The 21,386-nt window shown below is 40.8% G+C and overlaps 1 protein-coding gene across 3 annotated transcripts in view; it reads left to right on the top strand.

Moving 5' to 3' along the window:
• The window catches only part of NRG3 (neuregulin 3), a 611,592-nt gene that overhangs the window by 240,544 nt on the left and 349,662 nt on the right, over window positions 1-21,386 (top strand). For all 3 annotated transcript variants that reach the window (XM_077930602.1, XM_077930601.1, XM_028729231.2), the window contains exon 2: window positions 9,805-9,934. In XM_077930602.1, the coding sequence (XP_077786728.1) occupies window positions 9,805-9,934 (130 nt within the window). The remainder of the gene's footprint in view (window positions 1-9,804; window positions 9,935-21,386) is intronic.

Here is a 21,386-nt window from a genome sequence, read left to right as displayed (position 1 = left end):
ATGATACTTGACACAGTGAGTTTGTTGAATGTCTAAGGCACAGATGGAGGACACTTTCTCACCTGAGGGCCTCATTGCCTTCTGAGCAACCTTTCAGGGTCACATGCCAGTGGTAGGCAAAAGTCGGCCATGAGTGTCCCTTTGCATAGCAGGCTACTTTCTACACACACTCACACACTTCTCTGTGTCCTCCATCCAGACAATCAACAGGCATTTTCAGGGTTCAGGGACGCATTCTGCAGGTAGGGTTGTCAGATCTGAGGCTCTGACCTGGAGTTGCAAGAATTTAGCCACCATCTCAGGGTTTCTGGGAGAAGGATTAAAACGTTAGGAGGAGGAGATACGGGACAAAAGTGGTCAGCTGTTTTGTACTTGGCCTAAATGCTGCTTCTATTTTCTCTACACTCCCTGCAACGATGTCCAGCAAGCCACACCTTGGGGCACACAGCATGCACTTCTGATGTCATGGGAAGGAGGAGGGAAACCCGCCGCAGCCTCAGGAAGGCCCACAGAGGCCCGCCTCAGGCCGCAGATTATTTAAGGGAGCCCTCACCCCCCAATGGTGCCTCTTTTGAGACACTAGGCATATTAAAACTTTCCCCTCTAAGATGATTCCCACAAGCCACCACTAAAAGTACCCTCTGTTCTGTCAGGCATAATCCCTATAAGCACATTTCATTTCTGAGAATAATAACTGTAAACTGTAGAACAGAGCCTGAGGTGGGTTGTGAGTAGAAATAAATGCCCACAGATGATTATGATGGCTGCATTTATAGTAAAATATTGGGGATGTTAATATTGATAAGAGAAATATGGCAGCCATCCAGCCCCACCATTTGCACACAATGCTAATGGTAAAGGGCTATGAAATATTTATTTACTACTTTTGGCAAGGCAAAATGTCAAGATGCACTCCCCCCCTTTTTTTTTAAAAAGGGGGGAAAGGCGCGAGTGTCTGCCAAACCTGTCAAGATAATGCGAACACGTAACAAAATTTGTGCTGAGAGCAAAACACATAGGCTACAATTGGATTCAAGTTGGAATGAAGTGATGAATGTAGCAGCAAACCTTCCAAAATTGTCAAGAACTAAAGCTTCCAGCCTTGTTAGCAGACCAAGATCAGCAGTATCGGACATTGAGCCTTGTGGGTATAAGAGTTCCCCAAGGCATATGAGAAGAACTTAAGTATGTTTACTTTTAGTAAAGAAAGGGGGGAAAGGTTAAGAAAGGTCATGATGACTGTTTGGAAAATATTTCTGAAGGATTTCTAGAAGATCTCAGTAAGTTCATAGAACATAATAAGATATATCACTGATTGGATTCTTTGGTAACAATCCTCCTGTTTTTGTTTTCCTGCTCCCCTCCATCTCAGGGTTTCCCAAAAGTGTTTTTTGGGGGGGCGGAGGAGCAAAGTCTGTAGCCAAGGGGGGGGGGCAAAAAAGCTCTCTCTTTCTCTTTTCTGTTAACAACTTTGTTGAAGGTTTAATAACACAATTTTACAATCAGTTATCATAATTAAAACGATAATTCATGCCATTTGATGTCAAGATTATTAACACAAATGACCTCCCATGAGATCTGCTGAACCACAATGAGGCACATTAGTATACACTTCCTAATAGATCTAGTCTTATTATGAGTACATTTCAACAATTATTGTTGTATTTATTTCAAAATTAGTTTGAAATAAATATAAATAAATGAAGAAGGTAATAATAACAAAGGTTTTTTAAAAAACAGACTCCTTCACCAGGAAGAGTTAAAACATAGACCTTCGCTTTGCTCTGCATAATTCCAGAGTAAGGAATTCCTGAAAATGAAGGTAGCCAATGTGGTGCCCAATGGACTACAACTCCCATCAGCCCCATTCAGTGTGGCCTGGGATGATGGAAGATGTATGTGGTCTACAATGTTTAGCTGCCATTTTGGTTACTCCTGCCTTAAAACCTCCTTGGCTTTTGCCTGCTCTCTCTCCATGCTGTTTTCCCTACTTCTTGTCCTTCCTCACAGTTTGATAAGCTTGGGAGAATAGGGAAGGAGATAAATTGGCAGACACAAATGACAGTGACAGTGGAGGAGCTTCCCAAAGAACTCTGGTGCAGAGGTACAGATTTTGTCTTCCAAAAATTCACCAAAAAGATTGATAAAGACCCAGTCAACTAGCTGTGGTGGGAGGTAGTGAAATCTTCCTAGTCTTACAGTGCCTATTTGCAGTAATACCATTTTCAACTGTATTTCCCCCCAAATCAGCATCAGCTACACAGTTGTTGTTTTTTAAAGTAAGATGAATACACTCCTTATAATCTGCCCTGATATCTGCAATGATACAGCAGAAGACATACAAAGGGGTAAATAATTTTAAAACATTATTTGAGCATAATGATAACTTTAGCTATCCAATCAAAACAAAAAAAAAATCCTTCCAGTAGCACCTTAAAGACCAACTAAGTTAGTTCTTGGTATGAGCTTTCGTGTGCATGCACACTTCTTCAGATACACTGAAACAGAAGTTGCCAGATCCTTCTATATAGTGAGAAGGTGGGGAGGGGTATTACTCAGAAGGGTGGTGGGAATGGGTGATTGGCAGATAGCTGTGATGAGCCTGTTGACGACTCTTAACGACTGCAATAGGTCTTACAGGAAAAAGCAAGGGGTGAGAAGGTGAAAAATGGCTTTGTCATGTATAATGAGATAAGAATCCAATGTCTTTGTTCAAACCAGGTCTCTCCATGGTTTTAAGTTTGGTAATAAGTTGCAATTCAGCAGCTTCTCTTTCCAGTCTATTTCTGAAATTCCTTTGTAGTAAAACAGCTACTTTGAGATCTTGTATAGAATGTCCTGGGAGATTAGCTATCCAATGTTAGTCATACGGTAGACCTGTTGAAAAAATGGACATGAGTAACTCAAGTATACTGATTTCTGTGGATTTGCTCTGTGTATGATTTAGTTGGTTATCACCCCAAATGTAATTCAAACATAGTATTTCTGTGGACAAATCTTATATAGTTTGGTAGGTGGCACTGGATGTAGCTGTATCTGGAGAGAATCAGGAGTTTCCTGTTGCTGTTCCTAATGTAGAGAGACAACAAAATTCATGTCTAGTTTCCTGCCTGTTGTGTCCTCCAAGCTTCCATGATGGGAAAAATACGGACTGATAATTTATATTACTTTTTGGTAGTGGAGGGATATCATTACCATCAGTTCAAAGTGAATTTTGCATCTTACCAAGATGAATTGGGTTTCCTTTCAAGATGAATTGAGTGGGTGAGAGTAGGTGGAGCTTGAGATTAAATAGGTAATATTTTATCCATAAAGCTGCACAATGGGGTAATCACTATTGTCTACTGTTCTGAACAATGTCATCTCTGTTTTCTTGTCCATGGAACTGCCACAGGGAAATTCTGAGCTTGATTAAGAGTGGTGCATAGAGTTGAATGCATAAATATAGAGGAAACTGCCTGTGTTTTGCGGGTACTAAAAATGTTCTCATTTGTATTCAGTGGCAAGCTGATATATTTGTGTCTCTTTTGGCAAACAAGACACAGCTATGTATTGTCAGGGGCTATCTAGCAACATTTCTAACCCTTTCTTTCATTTAGTATTTGGAAAATGTGTGGCATGCCACTGTTGGCATGAACCTGTTCTCCTTAAATGCTTGTTTCATATCAAAAGTGAGAATGATAAAGAATGATATTATTCACTGAATGAAAAACAGGGTTTTTCATCTGTCATTTAGTGCGAGGGATGGTTCTCACATTACACTTTAAAGATGTTGGTATGCTTTGATGAGTCACACCTCTGCCTCATAGATATGCACACCAAGTAAGTTTTGGTGATTTAACCATTCTTTGTGCAGTTATGATCATCACCTTCTTGTGAACCTCATTCCAAAATCTCACTGACTTTGGGCGCTCCTGCCACAGATGAATACAACCCCAGCAACAATCTGAGTGCATTGCAGCTAGTACATGTGTTGATCTCAGTGGGCTTTGTGGATTTTAAATATATATATATATTTCCTCTGATGTATGCAGGAATAGAGCACAGCAGTTTCAACATTGTCTAGGTAGAATTTCCTCCCTATTTATTTAGACCCTCCCATTTATCATGCATTCACAACACTGTACCGTGCATCTCAAATAGGAGGTAGACCAGGGCCCTTTACCAGACTAAGACGGCCCCAGGTCTACCCACTGTAACCAAATAGGAAGACTGACCTTAAATCATGCCCATTTTAGGCAGTCCCTAGCAGTGTTTCTCAAACTTGGGTCCCCAGCTGTTGATGGACTACAGCTCCCATCATCCCTAGCTAGCAGGGCCAGCGGTCAGAGATGATGGGAGTTGTAGTCAAACAACAGCTGGGGACCCAGGTTTGAGAAACACTGCCCTAGGGTGCTGTGGCCTCATATTTTTAGGGCTTTGCAAATTAACACAAGGCTAGAGAGGTGTCTCCCTGCACACCACATGTTGTTGGTGGTCAAGGCATTGAGAGTGGCTGTCTATAAGGGCAGACTGGCTGGCTCCTGCCCTGATGCAAGTGTGCAAGAAGAGAGGGAGAGAGGGAGAGATGGGAGCTGCTGCTGTCTGTTGCCGTGTCTTTAAGCTGAACAGGACCTTGAGTTAGAAAATCACCTAGAGGAGAGAGTCAAGTTGAGTTCTGCTTCTCTTTCTTTGTGAATGAAGGTTCTGTGTGAATGGTGGTTGGCTAAGGGGTAGAGCCAGTGGGAAGAAGAACCCTCTCCTAGGGCAACACCTGCATGTAGGTCTGGGAGCGAGGGCTGTGCAGAAGGGCTGAAAACCCTTGTCAGTCAGAGGGGTGAAGTATGTGGCACACTGTTCTGTCTGAGGATAAGGCAGCTTCTTGCTCTGTCATGAATGCTCATCTATCAGCTGTACTTCAATGAATGGACATGTGGTGATACAGATGTTCCAAAGCTGGAACAGCCGCTTCCCAGTTCCTAAATTGTGCCTCTTTGTCCATGCTGTAGAAGGGCAGATCTGGGTATTGTGGAGATCTAATTGGGATTAATTTAGATTACCGTGCTTTTTATGCACCAAAACATATTGCAGAGTTTTGCAGTCATATGGATTTGAGGTTGTGCCTACAACGGAAAAATTATTTGATCCTGTCAGTTCACCTTCATCCAAGGCTTCTCTTTAGTATTATATAATTTAATTGGTGCAACTGCAAATCTTCAAAATATATTTATTTTCAGATGTGGACTCCCCGCCCCCCATGGATTGTCCTTTTCTATAGTAAATTACAAGCAAGCCGTCCATTCTGAAAATATTCTGAAAACTAAAGTTATTCCTGAAAGTTTGCCATTTCCCATGCACTTTTTCTGGAATTGAAATCAGAAGCACCTTAAACATAAATAACAGCTGGGGGAGGACTGATGTTCACCCCCTCCACTACTCCACCTAAGAAGGACATCAATTAAGATTGTCCAGCTTCTCAGTTCTTTACTAATTATTTCAGTGGGCATATATTAAATAAGGTTTCATAAGGCATACAAAATATTTAGGTTCTTTTGGAATCTGTACCTCCATGTAGCTAATTGATTTAAAGTTTAGGTGTCATCCGTATTGCACATTTGATCTGCATATGCCCTTTGGGGCAATATTTTCATAAAGGGATTCAGATATCACATAGTTAATTGTTAACCCTACAGTACAACCCTCCAAAGCGCACCAAATAATCCCCTCCCCTTTTCTTCCGGGATATTGCCATGAAACCCTACAATACTTGTTTTGACCAGAGTCAATAATGGACGGATAAAATAAAATAAAATAAAATATCTCTCAGCCCTTTTATAAGTTCCTTGTCCATCTGCAGCCACAACAGAAACTACTTTCAAAGCTCTCTAAGGAAAATAAGGAACAAGCTCTTCTAAAAGTCAGTTTCCAGTATACCTAAAATTTTGCCCATTTTCCATTTTATGAAATATATTCCACAAAATTGTGCTGGTGGTTTCTGGTTTTCTCCCCACCCCCACCGCCTTTTTTGGAAATGTTCCATCTTTTGCATGAATCTCCAGCGGTTGTCAAGCTTATTTTTGTAATGCAGAAATGAAAGCACTGTATTACAGTTGAATGACTACCAGGGCACTGGGCACTCGCTGCCCTTCTATAAAGAGAATGATGCTCCTGAAATTACTATAATTTCACATTTCCAGAAGTAGGATTCACCCCACCCCCGTAATATGGTGTTATATCCACCAGAGAGTGGCTGTCAGATGAAATCTAATTGAATGGAATTGGATTGTCATTGTATTGCATGTTGAGCGTGCAGCAGTTTAAAAGTGCTGATTAAAAAATAGAATGTAACTTCTTACTATTTAGCTTGGCGAAGGAATTCATGGTAAATGGGCAATGGAAAATTAAAGGTTATCTTGACGTACAGAATGGCATTGACTTAATCGAGGATGGTGAGCCAGAGTAGCTGTTGTTCAAGCATGTGCAATTAAGGTTTTAGGCTGTGGCAACTGTGGAAATAATGAGAACATTGTTTGCAAATGACCCTTCCTGAAATTTCAGTGCACCCAGGAGATGAAAATTGGTGACTTTAGCTAAGATGTTCAGGGTATACATCCTCTTGCTGTGGTATCACTAAACCTATGTGTTCCCCCTTTCACCATTTCCATCCAACAGTTTTGAAATGCTCCCTGGTTCCATTCCTGCCTGGTCGCAGCCTAGCTTTAGTTTCATGGAGCACCTGAGTATTTAGGGACTATAGGCAATGTAGGGAAGAATTGCTTCTAGATTTTTCCAGGAGAGGTAAATGCCAACGTGAGAAGGAAGTTGAATGTAGCCTTGAGCATAATGAAGAGTGGTCACAACTCCTCCATAGGGGCATGGCCCAAAGTAGAGGCTTCAATGGGAGTGTATTTCATTGTTTAACTATATGATCTCTACTTGTATCTTGCTTTTCTACTCGGGAGCTTAAGCTTGTATATGTTTTCCTTTTCTGTGTCTTTTATATTTACAACAGCCTTCTGAGGTAGGTTATGCTATGCTAATATATGCACATAAGCAGCAGATCTTGTCAATAGATTCTGGTGGCTGGCAATGAATGAAGGAGCCCAATCCACCTGCAGTGTACTAGGCCCAGGAAATTCTGTTGGCATCCCTGACAACTACTACATGTCAGAGGAAATGTTCTGTTGTAGCCTCCCCTCTTACATACAGTCATACCTCGGGATAAATATGCTTCAGGATAAGTATTTTCGGCTTGTACTCCGCGGTGACCCGGAAGTAATAGAGTGTGTTACTTCTGGGTTTCACCGCTCACACATGCACAGATGGTCAAAATGACGTCACACGCATGCATGGAAGCGGCGAAACGTGACCCGCGCGACAGATCCCGTTCGCATCCCAAGGTACCACTGTACTAGTTTTCTCTGTGCTAGATTTTCTGGGGCTGGATCCCTGGCCGATTCTGAATGTTCACTTGCAACATTTGATTTCTTGAAAGGGGTATTTAGCTCCCATAGAGCTGATATGTGGCTGTAATTTGAGCACTGAAGAGTCATCAGTTAAGAAATACAAGAGAACCATGCCATATATTTTGAATGTTTTCTTTTGTAGGACCCAGCATACAGAGTGACTTGTGTCATGTTCACATTTTAGAGGACAAGGTTTTGCAATAATCGTCTTGAAGGAGATCAGTTTTGTAAAACTGAAACCTGTGTTTTCGGTAATCCCTGCAGTGGTTTTCCTTTCATAGTTAAAAATGTGCTTGCTCCGGTTCTCTTTAGAGCACCATGTTCCAAGTGTCCCCTTTCAAAACGATGTTGTAACAAAAATATGTGTGGTCTTGGGAGAAACAAACAAATCATATTGTGTGGAAAACCTTTTCATCTTGTAACTACAATGAATGCAACATAAAGCAAACTCTGGAGAGAGCTTTTTAAAAAATGTCTCTTCCACATTAAGTAGCCATCTGTTTTTTACCTGGTCTTTGCTGTTTGATAGTCGGAAATCCCGCCCAGTGCTATTTTTCTAGAAAAAGAGGTGTCAGAACTCACCATGAACTTGTTCTCTTATAATGGCAATGGTGCCCACCTGAGAGGTGCCGGAACTCAGTTCTGGTGAATTTCAGCTGAAAAAGGGCCCTGGTTTCTCTCCTGTTGCATGACATTTCAGTTACCCTCTTCTAGATATGCTCTACTTGGCAAGTTATCACAATTTGAAAGGTTGAGTAAAGTTATGAAGGGAAATGATTGTGGTGATAACTAAAGGTTCTCTCACCTTGCAACCTGTCTGACTCCAGTATTGGGATAATACTGACTAGGGTTAGTAGGGTTACTACATTGTCTCTGATGAGAAGTCCAGTGTCTGCAGCTTTCAGTTTTTACTGAGATCTCTGTTGGTATCGCTACTGAGTGGTCATAGTTGTTTGTAGAATATGTGGCATAACCCTGGGGTGTTTCCAGCCCTGAAGGGATTGAATTGAAAAGTATTTCTAGTCAATATTTTACTGATCTCAGCTTCTCCAGACCCTCCAAGTGTCCCTATTTTCCAAGGGACAGTCCCATATTTACAGAAGCTGTCCTGGTTTATGATTTGATCCCAGAATGTCCCGTTTTTCCTTAGGGTAGTCCCTCTTTTCATTTGAGAAATGTTGGAGACTATGGAGTTATGTGACCCTCGAGCCAAGGAGAAAAGTAACTAAACATTTAGAAGACACCTGAAGGCAGCCCTATATAGCATGGGTAAGCAAACTAAGGCCCGGGGGCCGGATCCGGCCCAATCGCCTTCTAAATCCGACCCGCGGACAGTCTGGGAATCAGCGTGTTTTTACATGACTAGAATGTATGCTTTTATTTAAAATGCATCTCTGGGTTATTTGTGGGGCATAGAAATTCGTTCATTTTTTTCCTTCAAAATATAGTCTGGCACCCCACAAGGTCTGATGGACAGGGGACTGACCCCGTGCTGAAAAAGTTTGCTGACCCCTGCTGTATAGGGAAGTTTTTAAACGTTTAATGCTTTATTATGTTTTTATATATGTTGGAAGGTGGTTGGGGCAATCCAGTCAGATGGACGGGATATAAATAATTAAATTGTTGTTAAAATTTGTATACTGTCCTATACCCAGAGGTCTCAGGGTGATTGTTATTACTCTGGAATAGGGCACCACTATTTTCATTGGAGAAATGTTGGAGAGTGTGCATTCTTTACACTAACTGGCAGTGACTCTGCAGTATTTCAGCCAATAGTTTTTCCTAGCCCTGCCTGGGGGTTCCAGGGACCTGGGATCTTCTGCATGCAAACTATGCACTCTGTCTCTGAACAGTAGACCCTGTATTCTGATGGATCTTACCTTTTTATCTGCTAGATGCCATTCTGAAAGTACTCCTGGTCTTACAGTTTAACTTTTTCTAGACAGGATGTTGGCCATTGGCCTGATCCTGCAGACTCTTCTTATGTTTTCATCACTGATCTCCAGTCCGGGTTATCCCCTAGCTCAGGGGTCAGCAACCCACGGCTCCGGAGCCGCATGTGGCTCTTTTACACCTTTGCCGCGGCTCCGGGGCGGATACTAGCGAGGGGAGCAGGCGCATTGTGTGCCCCAACACTCCCCACTGTTTTAAATGTCGCAATGGTTTTGTGGCTCCCAGGTTTTTTTTCTTCAGTCCAAGTGGCTCTTTTTGTCTTAAAGGTTGCAGACCCCTGCCCTAGCTCCACCATTCCTGTTCTTGTTTTTTGAAACCAAATGTTGGCTACCTGGCCAAGGGCATATATCTCTAATATGTTTTCCTATACTGACAGCATTTTTTCTCCATTGTTCTTTCTCTCCAGATACCACAACATACTCCACTGAACAATCTGAGCACTTTAAGCCATGCAAAGATAAGGATCTTGCATACTGTCTCAACGATGGGGAATGTTTTGTCATTGAAACCCTGACAGGCTCCCACAAACACTGCCGGTAAGTGTTAATATACTTGGCATCAATAATAGCAGTGCAAATCACCACTGCATCCCAGGAGGGGGAGAAATGGGAAAATATTTAAAATATTATTTTTGATCATAAATGAGCGGAAACCACAAGAGGTCAGGTCTTCTTTTTTTGTGATTATCAGAGAAACTTGTAATGGACAGCTAAGAGTTATAAAATGATAAAAAATGATATTCACTAAGAAAGTTCTCCCGAAACATGGAGGATATGTTTAATGTTGAAGTGTGAGGACAAGGAAAACTATATACATTTTGCAGGTAGAAGCTGTTTTTAAAAATAATAATAATAATAATTCCCGCTTGTGATTAAAGTTTGCATTATGTTTGAAAGTAAGAGAGGAATTTTGATAATAACACATCCTGTTTCAATAGAAAAAGTGTTTCTAATGATCAGTACAGTTTAATTAGTGATACTCAGTATTATATGCAGGGTTGACTTCAGGAAGTTTGGGGCTTCTAGAGAAGAAATTTGTGAATGGGCTCTCGACCTGCAGAGAGGATGAGTTGTATGCAAGATATTGGCTAACAACAAAACATCCAATCTATATTCAGTACCAAGTCTCCTGCAAGGGGCTATTTAACCCACAGATCAGACTTCCCCTTTTTGTGATGTTATATTTTCCAGCAATTTCTATATATAATTATTCAGATAATCCAGATCCCTTTCTATTGCAGTTATCAGGTGAAAATAGAGCATTAGTAACCAATTATATATTTTCATCTGGCGTAGGATATTGTATGCCTTGTTTCTGCATATACATTAGGCAACATTTTTATTTTAAAGATAGGGACAGCTTCAAAGGAATGTCACAGTTGCCCATAGGCAATGTTTGCCTTTCACATTTCCACAGCTGAAGGAAAAGTCAAAATGGTGGCCCCATATCCCTGCTGTGGAGTCACTAGTTGTTGTTTTTAAATGAACACACAGCTAAAGGCTGGAAAACAGTGTCTGTCTGAAATCTGGTGACTGAAGTGACTGACTCATGCTGCTTCTGTACAAAACTAGCCCTACCCATATCTTATGTCTTATGTCTTGTAGAATTGATTGTTGGATTGTTGTAATTGAAATATTCAACAAGATGCTCATGATTAGCACTGACTGTTAGATCACATGGTGGAATCAACCTCCAAAACACGTTTTTCCCCTGATCCCTTCATTGCTCCACCACAAACTTTTATAATCATGATTTGGAAGAGTTCTTTCACATTTCCACTAAAAAAAAGTTTATGAAAATGGTTCTTGTATGAGTGATCCTGTAATTTACAGTTAATAGCACTCTTTGGATTTTGAATACAAAGGCCCCCTGTATGCTTTGAACACAAATGCTTCTAAATAGTGAAGTTCTTATTGCTAGAGTGGTAGTAGCAGTAGTAGTAGTACTTATTAAATTTATATAATGCTCCACACCCACAGGTCTTAGAGAAGTTCACAAGATAATATCACTATATAAAAACACAGAATACTTAAAAACAAAAACAACCAAATAACACCCCCCCCAAAAAACCCCCACACATTTAAAATGTTCCAAACAATACCTATAATTAGAGGCGTAAAGTGTTTTAAGGAATGGCAGAAAGACCTTGCCAAGTTTATTTGGCAAGGGAAAAAACCACACATAAAATTTAAGCTACTAACAGAGTTGAAGGGAAAAGGAGGCTTTGCGGTCCCTGACCTTAAACTGTACTTTGAGTCAGCGAGCTGGACATGGATTAAGGACTGGATATTAATTAAAAACACGGAAGTCCTAGATCTGGAGGGATGGGGTATTGTGTACAGGTGGCATGACTACATAGGCTATGACAAGGTTAAATCCCACAAAGGATTTTTAAATCATATTGTGAGAAGGGCATTATATTAAGTATGGGAGAGGAGTAAAAAAACAGTAGTAACCAAAACACCATGGTGGCTGTCACCAATGGAATCTATGTCAGTTCACAGGATAAATATGAACAGTGATTGGTTGACATATAAGGATTTAGTAGAGGAAACAAGTAGTGATCCGAAAATAAAGGACCTAAGCGAATTGAAATAGAAGGGAATAACCTGGCTGGAGTACTATCAACTAAAAGCCACCCTTGAAAAGGGTAAAAGAACCAAAGGATTTGACAAAAAAATATCCTATCTGGAGAAGGATATTTTATATAATAATCCAAAGACACTTTCAAAAATGTACAAACTACTTTTGAATTGGCAAAGAAAGGAGGAAAATATCAAAGAAATTACAGAAAAATGGGAGAGGGACCTGGGACATACAATCAAACCCGATATTTGGAATGAATTATGGATTAAAAATATAAAATTCACGGCTTGTTTCCTTATAAGGGAAAATCTTGTGAAAATGTACTATAGGTGGTACCTGACCCCTGTAAAACTTGCAAAAATAAATAAATAAAACAATAACAAGTGCTGGCGATGTAAGGAACAGATAGGAACATACTACCATATGTGGTGCTCCTGTCTAGAGATACAAAGATTTTGGAACATGATTTATGAAGAGAGAAAGAGATTGATAAAAACAACATTTAGCAAGAAACCGGAAGAATTTTTAGTAGGAATGGTTTCAGATAATATTCCCCAAAACAAAACTAAGCTATTTATGCATGCAATGTCAGCAGCAAGGGTTATAGTGGCAAAACACTGGAAAGATAAAAATACACCCACTAAAGAGGAATGGGTAGTCACATTGTGCGAATACTTGGAGCTCGCAAAGCTGACAGATGCAATAAGAGATAAACCTAAAAAAATGGTGAAAGAAGAATGGGAATGTTTAAATAATTATTTAGGGGACAAGGGCTCAGCAAGAAAGATCTGGCTATGTTTAGAATGATACCGCATAGAGAAATGCTCCCTGATACCAAGATGAGGGATTCCTTTGGAATGCAGATAGAGAGAATTGATAAGAATAATGATCTGTTGTGAGTTTGATGGAAGTGTACAATAGATGAGCTTTCCTGCTTTGGCTCATCTTCCTTTTTCCTTTTCTTTTTTTTTCTATTTTTCTTTTTTCTTTTCTTTTATATTTCCCATAGTTGCTTATGTTCTGTGTCATGTATTTTGATATTTTTTGTAGTTTTTTGTAGTTTTTTTCATTACTATTAAGGAATTTTCCTTTGTAATTTTGGTTGTCTATATTTATATGTACTTGTTTAAAGCAAAATAAAAGTTAAAAAAAATTAAAATAAAATAAAAAAGAAGTAGCTCAAGGAAGATTTGGGGCAGGGTAGGAAGAAGGAAAAAAATCCATCAAGCTTTTAATATTCTGTGCTGGCTGGCGATTTTGTTTTTTCCTTTCAATTCTATATGCTTCACTGATCATTCACTTCTCCCCCTTTATTTACTTTCCTCATATGACACACTTATTAAATTAATTATTCTGAATCATGCAGCGTGGTGATTTATGGCATTAACTCGCTAAACCTATCATAAAACTTTATAGGCACTTTAGGAAATGGTTGTATTTGTAGCCAGCTCAGACTTACTGCTAAACCTAGGGCAGGAGTCAATGGGAAGAGCTTTCCTTTCTCCAAACCACCTCAGCCCATATGCTTTCTGAGCAGAAAGAATCAGTGAGGTGGAAGCAACAGGGTGGTGGTGGAAACAGAGTACTGTATCTCTCAGGCAGAGAGCAGCAGCGACATAGCTGTGGCTCAATAAGCAAGACTGGATCTCATAATAGGGGAGAGGTGATGAATACATGTTAATATTTGACCCTGAATTCCAAAATGCCTGAGGAACATTTGTGCATGAACCAGCCCTAAGATGGGACCTACTGAGTACAAGCCAGTTGGTTCCTGCCCCCTCCCCCAAATCCAGTTAAAACGTTGTCATAAGCAAATGCATTCCTCCAAGCAGATTTTGTGTTTGTGTGTGTTGTTTTTCCCTACTCTCAGTAAGGAGAACAACAGGTGGTACAATATTGGCAGGAAATAATTAAATAAAAATGAATATAGCCATTATGTGTTCAGTCAGTGAATGTGTTCTATCAGCAGATGCTTGGCACTGGCTGTATTAATAAGGCTATGGATTCTATTGATTAAGTGCCAGCAGGGATGAATATCAACCATGAATTGTCTTTTATTTGCTGTATTTTCAAGGTTGTTACACTTCATTTTCCTTTCCAAATTTCTGGCATGTTCACTCGGGCAATTGCATCCTTTGAGTGGTGGGTCTAGCAGAATCACACCATCCTGTTGCTGCAGCAGTTCTGCTGCTGTTTGCTAAATAAAGAAATGTTCTCTTTCTTGTACAGTTTCCGACAGGAATATGTACAGCTGTATGGTGGGTTTTTATTTTCCAGTCATTATTTTGAGCACTGGGGTTGCATCTGCCTCTCACACACCTCCAAGCAAATACGCCCACTAGTTGTGCACTGGGCGCCCTTCATACAACTTGCTTATTTTCTCCTAGGAGCTCAAAGTGGTATACACAGGAGAATAAATATTGACTGTGTTCAGGGCCATCTTTAGCATATGTGCCGCCGGGGTGCAAAGATCTGCCCAGCGCCCCCAAATTTAGTTTAGCCCCCAAATTAACTTTTATTATGCTTACGTCAGAGACCATGCTTACGCCTTATCTCTTGTTTACGAAAGTAGGGAGGAAAAAGAAACGTCTTTCTCGCTTAGCATTCGTCGTAAAAAATGCAGCTTGCGGAATTCATAGTGTGTGCTCTAGGCGCGTTCTTGCAGAAATGGAAAACTAAAATCACGTGCTGAAACCCATGTGTAGTAGAGCCCTAAGTACTAAGTAGTTAGTCAAAGAAAATGCCAACAATAAGCAAAAATTAACATTATTTTTTTAACGATTTCTCTAAACAAATTTGAACTGTAAGTGATGGAATTAAAACATGCTGCTGTGAATGACAAGCGCCGCTGGTGCGGCACATCTTTGGTAAATGAGCGCACAAAGTTGAAAGACCTTTAGTAGATATACATTTCGGTAATGCCTAGGTATATATGTATTTTGTTTTTCTAGCTTGATCAAAATTATTTAGTAGATAGTTAAGAGCTTAGGGGTTCAGTAGCAGGTGCCTGGTGCCCCTCAGAATTTGGCGCCCGGGTGCCCTGCACCCCTTGCACCCCTGGGTAAAGACGGCCCTGACTGTGTTCTTGCAGCAGTCCTGTGAGTTGGGTTTGGTTGAGAGACAGCGATCCCTCAGTGAGCTTCACTCTAACCACTACACAGCACTGATTCTGTGTCACATAGCTTCTGAAGCACGTTTGTGAGCAGTAGGGATCATGGCCTCCCTTTCCCCTCAACAGGAGTTAATGCTGAGTAGATCAACATTGGCCTGTGAGTCTCCTTGAATCCTGTGGCCAAGCCAGGCAATCATTTAGGTAAAGGAAAAGGGACCCCTGACGATTAGGTCCAGTTGTGACCGACTCTGGGGTTGCGATGCTCATCTCGCTTTATTGGCTGAGGGAGCCAGTGTACAGCTTCATGGTCATGTGGCCACTTCTGGCAAACCAGGGCAGCGCACAGAAACACCATTTACCTTCCCGCTGGAGTGGTACCTATTTATCTACTTGCGCTTTGACGTGCTTTCGAACTGCTAGGTTGGCAGGAGCAGGGACCGAGCAACAAGAGCTCACCCCATTACGGAGATTTGAACTGCCGACCTTCTGAATGGCAAGCGCTAGGCTCTGTGGTTTAACCCACAGTGCCACCCGCGTCCCCAGGCAATCATTTAGGAAGCAGCAGTTTACCATGCTGTGCATTTAACTGCTTGGCAAGCGGCTTGTTTATGTCATGCAGCCGAATGAGGAGAATTTCTCCACACATCCATACCCAACTGGAAAAAAATGGATTACCAGAGGAGTGGTAAAACTCTACTTACTGCTTGGCAGGAATGGACAGGCCCATTTCCTCAGGGTTGCCCACTGCTGTGTCCCATTCGCCTGCACTCTCCACACTTAGTTCCAAGTACAGCAGTTTTGCTGGGTTTCCCAGGAGGCTCCAGAGAATGCGGAAAGACTCATTCTTTACCCCCGGTCCTCTCCTCCTCCCACTGCATAAGCTTCCTAGTTTCTCATGTAGATTGGAAGGTCCCACCTGCTAAATGAGGCACCTCCAAACTCGGCCCTCCAGATGTTTTGGGACTACAATTCCCATCATCCCTGACCACTGGTCCTGTTAGCTAGGGATGATGGGAGTTGTAGTCCCAAAACATCTGGAGGGCCGAGTTTGGGGGTGCCTGTGCAAAATGGTTGTCTGTATTCACACACACTCTCTGTGTTATATGTGCATCGTTCCTCAGCATTTCAAAGAAAGTGTGAAGGACAAAACAATGCAACTGACAGAAGACATTGTCAGCAAGTCACTTTCAAATGAGGATTTTAAATGGAGTTTATAGCGAGCAACTTTTTTTTCAAAACTGCAGCATGTATTATTTCAGAGGCAGCTGGTGAAGTGAAGCAGCCTCTGGTACACACAATAAGACTGGAATGGTAAAAATGGAGCTAATTGGAGGTGAAATAATATACTGAGTGACAAAAACAAAAAAACAAAAAACCCAAATCTACTATTTCTGTTGTTGCTTTTAACAACTTCCCCAATCTGAGTCCAGGCACCTAGGGAAACTCATTTTAAAATCTACCATTGGGCACAATTTTTTAAAAAAAAACTTGTCTGGGAAGAAATGAATGCTGAAATATGAAGTTCCTTCAAAGCTGCTGCTGTTATTGTTTTAAAATGGGGGAATTAAGCAACACAAAGTTATGACTTTGAGAAGCTAAATATAGATTGCCTATATGTCCCCGCCCTGGCTCCTTGCTTTTTTCTTTTTTAAAGTGGATTCTTCTAATTGGATTGAAGATGAGTAATCTAACTCTGCTGAACCAAATATGCAATATGATTAGAACTTGTTAAAATTCCATTGCAATTCTTATTAAGTCCCTGAGGGTCTTTTTTTTTTAAGGTTTTGACAGCAGAAGTGCTTTATCATCCATCATCATCCTTTCCAGCAGGGTGGCATAGTTGGCGCTTGGCGATTTTATTCTCACAGCAACCATGTGAAGGAGTTTAAACTGAGAGGAAGGGGCATTGCTCATTAGTAGAGCAAATGCTTCACATGTAGAAAGTTCTAGATCCAGGCCCTGGTATCTCTTGTCAGTCCAGACAACACTGAGATGGATGGAGCTTATGAGTGAGAAGGCTGGTCTCTCCGGGAAAAGTCTAGCATTCTGGCCAAGATATTACGCTGACTGTGTACAGAGGATGTGGCCGAGGGTGGGACAGAAAATAGCAAGATGCAGATTAATAAACTTCTAAAAAGCTTGTGTCCAATCCTCAAAACCTTTTAAAAAAAGTCTTGGAGAAGCTTCACATGTGCCTGGGGTTGGCTCTGAACAAAAAATGGATGGGAGGCAAAATGTGCACCTACAAAACATCAGTGCAAGTGCATGTTTTTTGGATTGCTACCATCTTGGCCACAAGCCACCACAAAGTTAGGTTTGCTAAAGACAATTGAAATCAATGGAATTACCGGTAAGCACCCCTTCTATCCTGTAGGGTTGTGGCCATAGTGTTGGACATCACTTTAACTAACTAACTAACTAACTAACTAACTAACTAACTAACTGACTGACTGACTAACTGACTAACTTACTAACCAACCAACTAACTAACTAACTAACTAACTAACTAACTAACTAACTGTATCTTGTCTTTATCTGGTGAAATGGCCCTCAAGGTAGATTACAATACTGAAATAAAATATGATATAATGAAAAAAGTGCTAACATCATCTTAAACATTCAAACAGACATTCCATCCTTCTGGAAAAAAAAAAAAGTGTTTTTACTCACTTTATAAAATGCTTAAAGGTGAATGCTAACAATCCAATACAGTTTTTTTCATGTCTGCCTTTTTGGTATACTCCGACTTGAAACGGTGCAAAGCAAAACGTTACAGAAGATTGCTTCCAACATGTAGGTCAAACGGAACGGAAATGACATTACTGGATAGAGAAAAGCACTTAATTGGCAAGCCAGTATCGCAAGGTTAGTTAACTTTCACTGAAGGAAAAACACAATCTGTTAGGCTGACACCGACAAATTTTGGGGAAGGGAAGGAGAGCTACGCAGTTCTTCTAGAAGTATGGCAAGGACAGCCAACAACTATTTTGTTATTTGTTTATTCAAAACATTAATATTGTGCTTTTCAGCTGGAAAGGCTCTTAGTCCCTGGTACACATCAAGAAAAATACCACAGTGTCTTCCCCCACATTTACAGTCTAAAAAGGATTATTGCAATTATTATTATTATTATTATTATTATTATTATTATTATTATTATTATACCCTGTCCATCTGGCTGGGTTTCCCCAGACACTCTGGGCAGCTTACAGATTATAATTATTACCAGTTGCCTTTCACTAGGTCCCAGGGTGGGTTACACCAAGATCATCAGCACACTATATGCTGTCCACTGGGATGCTGCCATGAAATACTTTAGTGAGGAATCCTCACCCAGAAGAGAACATTTACCGTTTCTCACTGGTTAGATCAGGGGCTAGCAAAAATTTTCCGCAGGGGGCCGGTCCACTGTCCCTCAGACCTTGGGGGGGGGGGGCTGGACTATATTTTGAAAGAAAAAAATGCCCCCCACGACTCTCCCCTCCCTTCTCCACAGCATTGGACGAGCCCCAGTGGCTGCTTACCTGTGCCTTGTGAGTGGCAGGGGCTGGCGGCGGCGGAGGGACAATGAGTGGCACAAAAGAGCTGGCTCCCAAGAGGGGCTGCTTAAAATGGAGCTCAGCCAACCACGGCTCAACAAAACCCAGCCCCTTCCTCCTCTAGGCAGGGCAGGAAGAAGCCAGGAGGAGGGAGGGAGGAGGACTGCCGCGGTATGTGTAAGGGAGAGGGAGATGTAAATGGAGCAGCCCAAACGGTTAGAATTCCCATGCTGATCCACGTGGCGAATCCCAGACCACCCGCAGGCCGGATCCAGAAGGCAATTGGGCTGGATCCGGCCCCCGGGCCTTAGTTTGCCGACCCATGGCTTAGATCCATGCCATCACATGAAGGCACACTATGCTGGGATGGCAACCCCTATGGTGCTAAATATAGAGGACAGGGATCCCTGAAACTTTTCCTGGCAGCATCTTTGTGATTTATGTAATGGGGGGGGGGGTCCTGTGTTTATTGAATGGCTGCAGTATAGAATGAACACAACTCCATAGCTGGACAATCACTTTGGACCAAAATCTTGATGGGGATGATCTTGCTCAAGTCTTTCTAGCAATGCCCGCTAGTGTTTTTCTTTTCTTCCAACTTTTTCTTCCTAATGGCCGCCACTGAAAGTTTGTTGTGGACATGAAATTTCAAAACAATTCAATTTCGGAAGCTATATATTGAGGTCAAATTTTCATTCAAAATATGAAAGTTTGAGCACTTGTGACTTGTTGGGGGTCTTTGTTTCTCCCACGTGTTGAATTATGTCAGTAGTACAACAAATGTGGATAAAATAAAGTTGTAAACTGCCTTGAGTGCAATGCAGTCGCATCCTAACAAAAAGAAAAGTGCATGTGAACTATCAAATACTAATTACTATTGCATGTTGAATATCATTGCATGCGGTCAAGAAAATACACTTGAATACTAAATCCCATTGCATGCCAAATTGCAGTTACTAAAACCAGTTGCATGTCAACTATCAAAGATCAACTGCCAAATGAGAAATACTGTATTTTGGAATAGGAAATAGAATTTTACTGGGGAATTTGTCTGGGTTTGCATGTCATAAGAAGCTATAGTTACTCTGCAATGGAGGCAAAAACATCCAAATGTCTCTTCGCTGCTGCAGGAGGGTGACACTTCACCTGCAGCTTATTTTCAGAATGCTAAAACAATTACCATTACGTTCAAGCACAGCCTATATGTGCCAAATGTCTGTTTTTTGGGGTTGCCTAGATGCACCTGAACTGTCTGGGGATATATTTTATATATAGTGTAATAAATTACTGAACACCATGAATCCTGTGTTCGTGTATGCAGAATTACATTTCATTTGGCTACTAATATAGGGTGGCATTCAACTAAGCTATGCTCAGAGTAGACCCAGTTAAATCAATGGAACTAACTTAGTCATGTTAATTAATTCCAATGGATCTATTTTGAGTAAAACCTAGTTGAATACAACCAATGTTTTGGGGAGAGTGAATTTTCCTGACAATTTTTCATTTCCCGCTGTTCAATATTAATTTATGCTTCTAACTTGCTGCATACAGTATACTCTATTATTGTTTATATTCTAGGATTTTTTATGTAAGTCTATGGGGGGGGGGAGGGAATCATTTGAAAAGTTTGCCAAAATAAAATAAATAAATAAGCCTCTCTCTAGATCTGCACATACAGCTATAATGATATCTAAGTTTTACTGCCCACTGAGACAAACAATATGTTTTTGTTACGGAGCAAGAAATCCTTTGTTTCTCTTTCGGCCTACCCCTCCAACAGGTGTCGAACTCAGTATGCACTGTGTCTAGTGTTTTATGTAATGAAGCAATTTTACTTTCCACTGAGCACCTTCAGAGGATCTGATTTTGCTAATGATTTCCCTTTGGACAACTTTGTTTACTAAACATTTTAATTTGCTGAATCCCTTCCTATTTTTGTAAGCACTGAAGCTTGCACACACAACACAGTGCGAGTTATGAATTGCCAATGAAGGTGCAACTCTGCAGTCGCAGGATTATCTTAAAGGCGCAGGGCTGCACTGGTGGAATCTAAGGCATGGGTGTTTTAATTCCAGGCATAACTCATTTAGACAGTTCAATTGACTTGTAATGCCCCAAAGACGGGAGGAGTAATACTCGGAGCTGATTTTCTGTTGTTTATTTCAAATAGTCATCCAGATTAATAACCTCAAAAGGGGGCCATGAGGAATTAAATAATATGCACATAGCTAAGCAAAGGTTTTGTTGAGGTGCCTTGAATATATAATGATTATACGTTTTGCCATTCTGCAGGAAACAAAAATCAGGCCTGCAAGTTAATAGGTTGTGAATCAGAAAATTAGGATAGGCTGTGATCCCTAGACCATGCAAACAAGACATTGTGCATTCCCTTGAGACCTTTGCACTTGTTTTGTGGGTTGATACTTTATAATTTACAGACCTGTTTATAAGTGATTGAGGGGGGGGGGGTTAGCATGTTGCCTGCGTTACAGGACAGCACCATTGCATGTCAATTAATATTGTTGTTGTCTATTTATTTATTTATTTATTTATTTATTTATTTATTTATTTATTTATCTATTTATTTATACTCCAACATTTTGCCTAATTGCATGTTAAACTACTTTTGAAATTACAGAAAGTTTCAAAAGCAGCTTGGTGATGTCATATTAGGTGTTTCTGATATTCAGAGTGATTTAAAGCAACAGCAGTAGCAGCAACACAAACTCTGGGATGTGTGAGGTCTTT

Source organism: Podarcis muralis, chromosome 6 (assembly GCF_964188315.1).
Source record: "Podarcis muralis chromosome 6, rPodMur119.hap1.1, whole genome shotgun sequence".
Classification (NCBI taxonomy): Eukaryota; Metazoa; Chordata; class Lepidosauria; order Squamata; family Lacertidae; genus Podarcis; species Podarcis muralis.
Note: the sequence above shows the minus strand (reverse complement) of the source record. Positions and strands in the feature narration are given on the sequence as shown.